The 12706-nt window shown below is 33.8% G+C and overlaps 1 protein-coding gene across 3 annotated transcripts in view; it reads left to right on the top strand.

Moving 5' to 3' along the window:
* ZNF638 (zinc finger protein 638) overlaps window positions 1-12706 on the top strand; it is a 98049-nt gene that overhangs the window by 71737 nt on the left and 13606 nt on the right. For all 3 annotated transcript variants that reach the window (XM_032178386.2, XM_032178387.2, XM_058428927.1), the window contains 5 exons: window positions 1157-1285; window positions 2886-2927; window positions 3416-3550; window positions 5423-5548; window positions 9849-9886. In XM_032178386.2, coding sequence (XP_032034277.1) covers window positions 1157-1285; window positions 2886-2927; window positions 3416-3550; window positions 5423-5548; window positions 9849-9886 — 470 coding nt within the window. The remainder of the gene's footprint in view (window positions 1-1156; window positions 1286-2885; window positions 2928-3415; window positions 3551-5422; window positions 5549-9848; window positions 9887-12706) is intronic.

Genomic DNA, 12706 nt, shown 5'->3' with positions numbered 1-12706 from the left:
TATGTTAATAATCAACTTGTAGGAAGTATGTTTAATTGAGCGAGATTTCAGGAAATAGTTTAAATCATGGAAATAACACCATTAGAATAGTGGGAAGAAGTGTTCTTACGATAGAAAGGAGTTGGTAGTCACTAGAGATCTTTGAAAGTAGAATAGGATATATGTTTTGAGGCACTCGGAGCCAGTGTGCTTGAGAAGATGGTAGAAGAGAATGAGTACAGGTGAGTTATGTGTAATTTCACATTATGTTAAAAGTAGATTATTTGAATGATCGCAGAGCTCAGTAAATATACTAAAACCCATTGCATTGTGTACAGTGGTTGAACTTTAAACCTAAGTTATCTGCCCAGTTTTGAGTGGAGTTGAGTAAAATTATTAAAATATTTGGAGACTTAATGAAAATACTTTAAACATTTATGAAATCAAAATTAACAAATTAAAATGAAAATTTAAAAACTAAGAATATTTGTTTAAAAAAGGGAACGGGATTCACGTCTACATTATGCTGTAACTTATTAAAACTACAATAAATAAATAAACAACCTTAAGAGATAATTCATTTCAAATAGGCTTACAACTATAAGTAAACATACAGCTTTCTACCTCATTAACTATCAAATATATGGAAGAAGTTTCAACCTCTTTACTTACCAAGGTGTGAAAATTAAAACCAAAATGTGTGGAGCTACAGTTTTACACCTATGAAAATAACAAAATGAAAAATGACTTCACAATTATTACACGTTTCTTTGGTTCTTTCATTTCTCATATTTCTCATATTTTATCAATAAATTTATTTACTCAAGAAACACTAATATTGATTAGAACTATATCTGCTACATGCCAGATACTGCTCTAGGTACTAAGGATACAGTGTTGAATAAGATTTTTCTTAATGTCAGTGGCTAGAATGTCTCTTCTTTTTTCTCTCTTTAGTTTGCCTTAGTATAGTAAGTTTATTCATTCTTTCTTTCTTGCTTATGGTTGTAATAGTCTTTGGGCCTCGATTTTCTGAGGACTGCATTTTTTATCTTAAAAATATTTACTAAGTTGTTCAGTTCACTTAACATTTGAAGTAGTTTGTTTATACTTGTAAGTCTGTTTTTGAGAAAAAGTAACATAAGATTTTTTGTTACCGTAATTTCTATTTTAAAAGGCATATATAGAAATAAATAGAAAAGCTGCTGAGTCTATGGTAAAATTTTATACCTGCTTCCCAGTATTGATGGATGGAAATCAACTCTCAATTAGTATGGCTCCTGAAAACATGAATATAAAAGATGAGGTAAATCAGACCACCATTTTTACTAGTTCTTACTAAGTTTTTAAATCGGATGTGTTACAGTCTGTTATGTTTTCTAGTTTTCCACTTTGGGTCACATTTTTCTCACAGACACTGAGAAAGCTTCTTCCTGTCCCACCAACAATCACCCAGTCACCCATCCCACTGTTTGAGAGTTACTTTCATAGTGAGGGAATCCTATTCTTCATGTATGTTGGGATGGAAAAAAGGTTGAATTTTGTCTAAAGACGGGTTTCTCTCTTATCTTTCTGCCATTATCTGTCATCTAAAGTAGAATTCTGGAAATTATCTTTAATTTTTTTCTCTCATTTCTTAAATTTAGTTCCTTATAAATCTTGTTTAACTCAGTGAGCTTGTTCCCTCTTCCTTATCCCGTATACCATTGCTTTATCTCTTAAAAACTCTTACTGGTCCAGGTATGGTGGCTCACGCTGGTGATCCCAGCACTTTGAGAGGCTGAGGTGGGAGGATTGTGTGAGCCCAGGACTTGAGGACCCAAGACCAGCCTGGGCAACAAAGTGAGACCCCATGCCTACAAAACTTAAAATAATTAGCTGGGCCTGAAGGCACACGCCCGTGGTCCCAGCTCCTCAGGATGCTGAGGTGGGAGGATCCCTTGAGCCTAGGAGTTCGAGGCAGCACTGAGCTGTGATTTTACCACTGAACTTCAGCCTGGGTGACAGAGGGAGACCTAGTCTCTAAAACAAATAGACCTCCTCCTGGACCTTTTGTATGCACAAAAGTAATTGTCTCTTGTACATACATGCTACCTTCGGTTTTATAAAACTCGTTTGAGTTCTCAGCTTTTATCGCATGCACACACCCTTCAGTGCCTCTGTGTGGCCTATAAACATTTACTGTCAACTGCTGAGAAGCATGAGGTAGAAATATTGTATGCATTACCTGAGGTAGAAATATTACATCCTCTCTAGAGGCAGGTAGAAATGCGTGTAATGTAAAAACGTCTTTCATTAAGAATCACTCTATTGTGATGTAATTGGCGAGATTGTTTTATACACGTCAGTAGTATCAACAAGAAAAGAGTTTAGGATCCTCAGTCTTATAAAGTCCAAGTTCCTTTGCCGCACACAAAGCCTTCCATTAGTTGTCCTCTGCCTGCTTTGATATCCTTGTTTCCTGATGTTCTTGGTCTCTTCATAATTCAGTAGCATCAAATCTGCCTTTATGCTCTGTGCTGTTTTATTTGCCTGCATTTCTGTTCTTTCTCATCTCCTACTTTGCTTAGTTAACTTTTCTTTTGTAATTTGAATTCTCTTCCTGTTGTCTAAATTAAATCTCTTTATTCCTTATGTGAATTTGAATGTCTTTCCTAAATGGTACTATCTTATTAGTCTTTTATGTTCTTAGGGGAATAAGAAGAATTAAATTGTATGGGTTAGAATGAGGCTTGTTTAAGAGAGAAAGATTTTTGGAAATAATGTAAATCTTGCTGCTTCTTAATTTTATAAAATACTTTGTAATGCATATTTGTATAGATTGTCATGTTATAAATCTTAACTAAGTAAGTATTTGTATGAGAAAGAGCTTATACTGTCAACCTTTATCTATTTTGGCTTTTTAGGAAGCTATATTTATAACCTTGGTAAAAGAAAATGACCCAGAGGTAAGTTTTGCATTTAAATGCTTTTGTATACTTATTTAATTGATGGAAACATTGTTTTACTTGTTTGCCTTTTAGGAATTAAAACTTTAGAACTAATTTTAAGATATAGAGGTGATGGAGATGTCAGATGGGTCTTCTTGGTAAAAATAAAAAAATAAAGGTTTCTTGTAGTCCTTGATGCGAAAAATTTTTTCAGGTACTGGAGTGCATGCTAAGTGGTCTAATAGGTCAATATCTTGTCTGAGGATGTTTTGGGTAAACATTATGTTGATAGTAGAAATATTATACTTCCCATTTTAGTACGTCGTTTTACTGATTTACTCGTATGTAAAATTAAGACCTCACTATCTTCCCCCATGTAGTCATTTTCTTACTCTTGGGAGAGAACATCATCTGACCCCTGTAATAAAGTTAATGTTAATCTGTTTTACCGTTTGTTGCTTCAGCTGTGGTTTTTTCTGTGCTGTCTCTTAAAAAAAAAACTACAGGCAAACATAGATACAATTTATGATCGATTTGTACATCTTGATAATTTACTGGAAGATGGACTTCAGTGTGTACTTTGTGTTGGACTTCAGTTTGGAAAAGTGGATCACCATGTATTCATAAGTAATAAAAACAAGGTAACAAGTTCCCTCATAATTTAGCTATACATTCTATAAAGAATATATAATAACCCTGTATTCTGACAATCTGCAACTTCTAACTCAGCTTCTGATCTGAAGCACCTATAAATATTACTCAACCACTTCGCAGAATTATGATAAACCAGAATATTTTATTCTGGACTGGGCCGAGAAAGAAGAGATGACCTCTCTTTTTTCAGAACTCCTAGTTTTTAAGGAAAAATAAGACTTACACAAGGGGGAAAGGTAATATAGTGCAGACAGCATTATCTTACTGGGAAGTTTAGACCTGAGTTCCTTTGGCTCTGATCTTAACTATCTTTGTGGTCTTGGCTAAGTTGGTTTACACTTATTTGTAAAATGAAAGGGGTATTACCCAATGTTTCTTTAAGTCCCTTCCAGCTATGAAACACCTGAGTTAGGTCTATTTGTTTGTTTATATGGAAAGAGAGAGATACAGATAAAATAATTGCTGCATGCAGTGGCTAACACCTGTAATCCCAGCACTTTCGGAGGCTGAGGTGAGGGGATTACCTGAGCCCAGGAGTTTGAGACCAGCCTGGGCAACACAGTGGGATGTCATTTCTACAAAAAGTTTAAAAATTAGCTGGGCATGGTGACGTGTGCCTGTGGTCCCAGCTACCTGGGAGGCTGAGGGAGGAGAATGGTTTGAGCCCAGGAGTTGGAGGCTGTAGTGAGCTGTGTTCACGCCACCACACTCCAGCCTGGGTAACATAGTGAGACCCTGTCTCAAAAATAATCATTCCTTACTTTCATGATTTGGCCTCTTAAAGAACCACAAATTATTCATTTATTTACATTTGGTATGCCTTCTGTATTTAATATGTATTTCAGCTATATGTTCATTAAAATTAAATTTTTATCAGCCATATATTACCTAGAAAGGCAGGGTTTTACATAAAAGTGGAGAATATTCATAAAGAGCACTTAATTAACCAACAACTAGGTAATAATTTATTTGATATGCTTCTGATAAATAGAGCATAGAATGGAATATGATAAATAGTGTGACAAAGAATGGAAGGTGGGGCACAGATGGCACATAGGAATTCTGAACCTTTCTTGTAAACATTTTTAATCCTCTATTTAAAAAAATACCTATCATTCTCTTCAGTTTTGCCTTGCCTTTACAACATTTTAAGGATTGTTTTCTCTTGTTTCCTTTAAATAAGGATTAACCTTACCTTTGTAATCACATATCTGAAACCTGAAAGAAGAATATATTCCAAACTTTTAAAACAAAAACATTTTTATTGTAGTAAAATACACAAATTTTACCGTTTGTAAGACATAAATTTAACATTTTAATCATGTTTGTTTGTTCAGTGGTATTAAGCACCTTCACATTGTGCAACCATCACCATCATCCATTTGCAGAACTTTTTATCTTCTCAAACTGAAGCTTTCTATCCTTTTGGCAATAACTCGCCATTAATTCAGCCCTTATCAACCATTATTTCTGTTTTTATAAATTTAGTTACCTCGTGTGTGGAATTATATTTGCTTTTTTGTGACTGGCTCATGTCACTTAGCATAATGTCTCTAAGGTTCATCCATGTTGCAGCATGTGTCAGATTTTTCTTCATTTTTAAAGCTGAGTAATAATTCTGTTTTATGCATGTAACACATTTTTATATCCACTCATCCATTGATGGACAGTTGGGTTGCTTCTCCCTTTGGTCTGTTGTGAATAATGCTTATGTGAACATGGGTGTACAAATACATGTTCAAGTATCGGCTTTCATTCCTTTTAGGTATATACTAAAAAGTGGAATTGTTGGATTATGTAGTTATTCTAATTTTAATTTTTTTAAAGAACTATTCATAACTTTTTAATCTTCTCCAAAGGCAATTCTTCAGTTAGATAGTCCTGAATCTGCTCAGTCAATGTACAGCTTTCTGAAACAAAATCCACAAAACATTGGTGACCATATATTGACCTGCTCATTATCTCCAAAGATAGACTTACCAGAGGTAAGATTTCTCTTGCTTCAGCTTTTGTGATTTTAGAAAATACAGAGAACATAAAGGTCATTCTCAGGCAGTAGTCAAACTGTTTCTGTGTTTAGAGATGATTTTTACAATTTGTTTTGCAATGAGTGTTCCAATTTTCATAGTTTATAAAGCAGTATAAATTTGTCTAAATGAGAATAAAGAAATTTTCAACAATGTAACATATATGCATTTGAATACTTATTGTTGACATGAAGGTATCTACATTTTTGTGTACAGTGACTCTTTGTATGTAACATGATTGTCTCCAGAATGCAGCTACTTTGAATCCATTTTGGCTTCCTCTGGGTAGAAAGAAGTTTGTTTGTTCTTCTTTTTGTTTCAGTTACATTTATTATAAACTGTTTTTATGTTAAGAAATAAGATTTCACAGGTTCTTGGCTTACACAGTAGTACATGTAGGAAAGCTATGAATAGTTCACCTTTGAAAGCATTAAATTCAAACTCAGGTATTTTCTCCTTCTATTCCATTGTATGCTGATATCAGAGGTAAATAATAGGACCTTATATTTGGTGTCCTTGTGTTGTTTGTCAGTCTGTTAAAAATCTTGCACTATCTAAAGAAAAAGGCAATTTCATCATCTAAATCTAAATTAGAGTATCTTTAAATAAATGTATTATGGTAGGTACCAGTTTAAGCACAAATGAGTGGCTCATTTCACTTGATAATTTCAGAAAAAAATGTGTAAAAGTTTTTAGCTATTCCTCAGCAGAACATGCATTTTTAAAAAATTGTCATTTATATTTTTCAAGCTATTATTTAGTTATGTTCAACTAAGTTCAAAATTAAACACTGACTGTACAGAAATCTTTATCCCAGAAATATAGTCCCAAATTCTTAGAGTTAAAAGAAAATTAAACAAGTGAAAATTTACATAAACTTCTGCCTGAATTGGTACTTCACTTCCTAAGCGCTTACCCAGAACCTTATTCGTATAGCTTAAGCTGGATAACACATATGGCCTATTTATAACAGTTTTTAATTGACTATTATTTAAAATGAGTTAATAATCAACTCTGTATTATCCTCTCTTCAACACCTACTGTTTTTGTTAGACTGAAATGTTACTTCTTTGTATAGTATGTTTGACCTTTATTTCAATATCTATAGTTAGCTTGTATACAAAGCATGTAGCACTCCATTCTAAATACTGAAAACTAGTATCTGCATTTTTGATATTGTGATTATGAAGATACTTACTGCAGAATTAAGTAATAATGAGAATGGGTTTATAAAGAAGGCAATACGTAATATGTGTCCATAGCCTCTACACTCACAGGTGAGTTTCTTATATTCCCAGTCATTTCTCAAAATGGTGCCACATTTTCATTTTCATGAGTAGGTAGATTATGATTTTCTTGTATGGTTTAGGGTTTGTATCTTGTTGAAAGGGGGAAAAAATGACAGTCTTCATGTTACTGTGATCATCTGTGTAACTTAATTACTATTTGTTGAATGGAATCTCCTTTCAGGGCTATTCTTGTGACTCTTTTCTAAATTTATGGTCATTTGCTTTGTTGACCAATTATACACCTTTGGTTTTCTTTCATTGTTTTTCTGAGTTATGTCTGCTTTTTCTTGGATTCTATCACGTCACAGGTTGTTTTTCTGTTGGCTAGAGTACATTCTCAAATATTTTTTTTTAACCCCAGAAAGTATGTGGTGGAGGCAGTACATTTTCTGAAATTCTGCATGTTTGAAACTGACTTTATTTTGCTCTTACGTATTTCATTGATTGATTGTCTAGATGTAAAATTCTGTGCTTAGGCTATTTTTCCTTTGATTGTTTTTAGCATCCGGAATCCAGTATTATCGAGGAGAAGGCTGATTTAGATCATAACTATTTTGTTCCTCTGAAAGGTTTTAGGATTTATATATTCTTTAAACGAGTTTGTTTTTCTGTTTGTTTGTTTGTTTTAAAGACGAAGTCTTACTCTGTCACCTGGGCTGGAGTGCCGTGGTTCAATCATGGCCCACAGCAGCCTTAACTCCTGGGCTTAAGCAATCCTCTCATTTCAGCCTCCAGAGTAGACTATAGGGGCATGCTACCATGCCCGGCTAACTTTATCTTATTTGATTTTTGATTTGTGTGTGTGTGTGTGTGTGTGTGTGTGTGTGTGTGTGTAGATGGGGTCTCATTGTGTTGCCCAGGCTGGTCTCAAACTTCTGGCCTGAAGTGCTCCTCCACCCTGGGCCTTCCAAAGTGTTGGAGTTATAGGTGTGAGCCACTGTGCCTGGCCCTAAACTAATATTTATCTAATTCCTTTTCTCTATGCTAACACTATTTTAGGTATTAGAATACCATGATGAACATTGTTTCAGTGTCCTAGTCCTCTAGGATTATATTTTAGTGGAGGAGATAGACTATAAACAGATATAAAAGTAATAAAAAGACTGTGAATAAATAAATCGAGATAAAAAGAGAATGATTAATGTGGGGAATGTGTATCTTAAAGTGGTCAGTGATAGTCCCTCAGCAGAAGAGTTATTTGAGAGACCTGATGGAAGAGAGCAAGCTCTAAGAAAATTTCAAGGAGAAGAGATTTTTAGACAGAAGAACCAGATCAAAGGCTTTAGGGACATGTTTGGTGATTCAAGAATTTCTAAAGAGAGGGTTGGTATTGCTAGTCCAGTGCGTAAGGTTTTTTCTTGGTTTGGGACTCATTTCCTACATCCTGCTTTTAGAGCAGGAAGTTTTTCTTTTTTTTTTTCCTTTTTTGTTGAGATGGAGCCTCCCTGGAGTGCAGTGGCATGACCTCGGCTCACTGCAGCCTCCACCTGCCGAGTTCAAGCAATTCTCCTGCCTCAGCCTCCTGAGTAGCTGGGACTACAGGCACGCGCTACCATGCCCACTAATTTTTTTTGTATTTTTAGAGATATGGGGTTCACCATGCTGGCCAGGCTGGTCTCGAACTCCTGACCTCGTGATCCGCCTGCCTCAGCCTCCCAAAGTGCTGGGATTACAGGGATGAGCCACCACGCCTGGCCCCAGGGAAGTTTTTCTGTTACTATTTTTTGATTTATTTCCTTCAATTTTTAATATTCTATTTTTCTGGAAATAACACCAGCACTGATTTCACAGATGCTATATTCTCTTGAATTTTTCTGAGGATGTTCTTTTGAGTTTTTTAAAAGGCATTTCAATTGTCTGAAATTTCTTTAGCTTACCTTGTTCACTTTTGTGCATTTGTTTTTCTGTTATTCCTTTATGAATAAGGAAGTAAGTTGGCCAACTTACTTCTTATCTGATGTAGAGTTCCTCTGATACCATACAGGGTTTTTTTTTTTTTTTTTTTTCTCTCTAATAAGGTTTTCTCCTTAATGGAAAGCTGCTAGTAAACACTCTCTGTAATTGGGACTTAAAAACCGTCATCTTTAGTTTTGGGCAGTATCGTTAGGATATAAGCTAGACTTATCACCAGATATCCCAGTAAAGGAAGTCTTTACTGTTGGACTCAAACACCTATGCCAGGAATCCTCTCTAGACACACTGAATTTCCTTAAAGTACCGTTTTCAGTTTTTAGTCTGACAAAATCTTTCTAGAAGGTTTCTACCCAGAGAATGCATGATTTCTCAAAAAAGGCTTCCTTCTAGTATGTATAAGCTCTAAATGGCAGATATTTTTGCCATTTTGTTCACTGATGCATCCCAAGTACCTAGGACAGTGCTTGGCATACAGGGACTGATTTTTAATTGCTGCCCTTTTTTGGGAGCAGCAGAAGGCAATATTGCTTTCTTGGGACCCACATATCAGATAAATATTTAAAATATTTATCAGATATCAGACAAATATTTAAAATATTTATCAGATATCAGACAAATATTTAAAAGGATTATTGTTCAATTTTGTTCAGCATTTCTAGGTATTTTGAATAGGAAACTTTTTTAGTCAGCTTATCTCTCTTAGAAGTCTTTTAAAATAATTCCACAAGGAAGATGTTGATATTTCACGTTTATTGTTTAGGGAAAAGATAGAATTTTCAGGCTTCTAAAGTTAATAAAGTTTATTTATATCATTATTAAGGAAACTTATTTTTCATTAATATAAGTTATTGTGTGTGACCTAATTTGGAGGTCTTTAATTAGAAAAAAATTCTAGAACCTGATAGTAATGTAGACACTGAAAACTAGCTGCTTTGATACATTTTTAAGGTTTTTTTTTTTTTTGAGCTTAAATTTTAACTAAAAACATTGCTTTTATAGTTAAATATTTCAAGTCCAGTGGAATAGCATCTAATAAAATGCTGATTATATTACAGGTGCAAACTGAGCATGACCCAGAATTAGAAAAAGAAAGGTATGTTGCTTTATGTTTACTGACACTTTTGTATAGTATTTAGTTTCTGAATTTTATTGCTGTATTTTATAGTAATGGCTCACATGTAGTGAAAAGTTCATTCTGCATATTTATTTTGTGTACATATGGGCTTGTTACAGTTTTCTTTTTGGATTCAGCCTGACCTAGGAGTTTTGTTTGTTGTTTTTTATTTACTCTCATTTAAGTATTTACTGAATATTAGAGTAACTGCACATATAAACAGTTTGAATTAAGTAAACCACTTCTTTATAAAATGTTTTAAGACTCTCGAATAACTGAACTTCAGAACAGTAATTACATTGTTTTTGTTAGATTTTCCTATTCCAAAATAAACACGATAGTAAAATTTTAACCTTTTAATGTTACTTAATTTCATTGTGTGTTTTGATACTTTTTAAAAACAACTGCGTCGGGGCAAGTAAGTATTTGTTCAAAAAAATCTATGTATACAGTTTTGCATTATCAGGGGAATGAAAGCTTGTTTTTCAAAGTCTCCACAAACTGGTGACTTACAGCCTTGTTCTGGCCACATAAAGTACACCCTCTCCTTAATAACTTTCTCATTCTGATGGATATCCTCCTTATCACCACCCTTGTTCCACCAGTTAATGACTTGCCTTTCACTGCTCTTCATTGTAAATCACTGATTTAGAATATTTCTTTTTCCTCCTGTATACTGAGTCATCAGTATTTATTAGTCCTTGTTGTAAGAGCGTGTATTTGTTTGAAACAGCAGTTTGGAAGTGTTTAAATATGTAAAGTGTTTATTGTATCTGATGCACTGATGTTAAGATCCCTGAAAAACAGCACATCTTAATGGATTTTTCTTCTCAGTAATTTTTATAAAATCAGATTATTTTAGTTGATAAAGATGATGAGTACATTAAAATATACCAGTAACATTAAGCAATAGGTTTGCTCTGTGTGTCAGCACAGGGTTTTTTAAGTTGTATGTCATACCAGGTGCATTCACATACCTAAGAAATAGTACCACCAGCAGTGTGTGATTTGAAAGCTCACAAAGGGCTTAATAAATAACAGTGCCTATGTAGTACTATATATAGACCTAAAGATTGGCCAGGATAACTCTGTGGCAAAACCCATTTTATTTCATTTTACAGAGTTTTTTTGAGGTCTTCATGAAAAGTTGTTCTCCATAGCAATAGCAGTTGGTCATTGTTCTCCTCTCATTGTTTAGACATAGCTTTTAAAATTGAATATATTTCTTAAAGAATTTACAGATGTATTCAACCTCAATTAAAAAACTAATTTTTAAAATTAGCACCAAAAACTTCTTAATTCCTCCCACCCCCCCGCCTTTTTTACATTAGAGAAAAAGTTGTGGGATATGTCCAGAATACTAAACGTTTGTTTTGGAGTGAACTGATGCTGAGAAAATACTATTTGTTGTTTTTATTTTTTTATTTTTTATTTTTATTTTTTTTTAAGAGACAGGGTCTTGCGATGTTGCTCAGGCTGGCCTTGAACTCCTGGGCACAAGCTATTTTTCCACCTCAGCTTCCTGTGTAGCTGGTACTACATGCACTTGTTTTGTTTTGTTTTAAAGCACTTGTGGTTGCCAATTCATTATGAATATGATACTTCTGTTTATAACTAATGTAAACTATTTACTGTTTAGAGGAAACTCATGGATACATTCATAATTTAATAATTCACATTATGTCTGAACTCATCCTGTTGACATGTAAACAGATTTTATTTATCATCTGATCAAAGCCACAAATAAGAATGCTAAGTGAAATTTTTCTAATTCATTAATATTAGGAAGTAACCAGTTGGCCTCTGAAATAAACACTAATCTTTACTATTGTGAAGTCCCAGTTTAAAGTTTCTCAGGATGTTTGTCTTTCAGTGTTAACGTTTGTTCTCATGTCCAGCTTTTATTGTATGCTTTTTCTGAAGGCTGTGAAATTCTGGTATTATTGGGATGGGATATTGGGGCTGGAGGGAGGAGTGGCAAATGAGATATCTGTATCTCAAATGCCTTTCTGGAATCCTTTTTTGTTCCATTTCCCAGAATATGGCTGTGTTTTCATTTGATCGTTACAAAGAGTGGTTGTTTAACTTTGGTGTTAATGTCATTTATTTGACATTTCAAACTGTCTTTTCAAACTAACTTGATCAATATTGAGGCTTTTTTCCCATATTAGCCAGAAAGCAGGTACTAGTTTTGGTAGATGACTTCTCTAAAGAAAACACTTTACTTTAAATCATTTAAAAATGATTTAAAAAGACTAGCACACAAGGAGAAATATGGAATTAAATAATTCTTCTGAGTAGACCTGTGTTCTCTGTTTCAAATATAGAACTGCATAATGGTTCAGTTTGTATATAAGATAATAACTTTTTTATTGAAAAACTTGTGAAGGGAAAAGTCTTGCTATATCCTTGAGCCAGGAATCAAGGTCTCCATTGTTATCGTAGCCCCATAGATGTTTTTACTTAGCCCTAAGTTTCTAAAGCTTTTATATAGGGTTAATATGCAGTACAGTAATGAGGCAGGAATTTGAGTATATTCTTCATTATTGGAAATGAGTCTTGTAATTTAAAGACAAAAGCTTGTTTTGAAAAGTAATATTCATATACCTGCTGTAACTGTGAATGTCACTACTCTTTTTCTGGTTGTGCTTTGCCACAAATTTTATTTTGAATTGTAAAGATTTGAAACTCTTAAAATAAGCCATTTATATTTTGAATAAAAGGGGTGTGATTATTTAAAAAAAAAAAAAACCCATTTCAGCATGCAAAGAATAACTTGCACAATGGATAGAATATATA

This window comes from Hylobates moloch, unplaced genomic scaffold (genome assembly GCF_009828535.3).
Source record: "Hylobates moloch isolate HMO894 unplaced genomic scaffold, HMol_V3 SCAFFOLD_15, whole genome shotgun sequence".
Classification (NCBI taxonomy): Eukaryota; Metazoa; Chordata; class Mammalia; order Primates; family Hylobatidae; genus Hylobates; species Hylobates moloch.
Note: the sequence above shows the minus strand (reverse complement) of the source record. Positions and strands in the feature narration are given on the sequence as shown.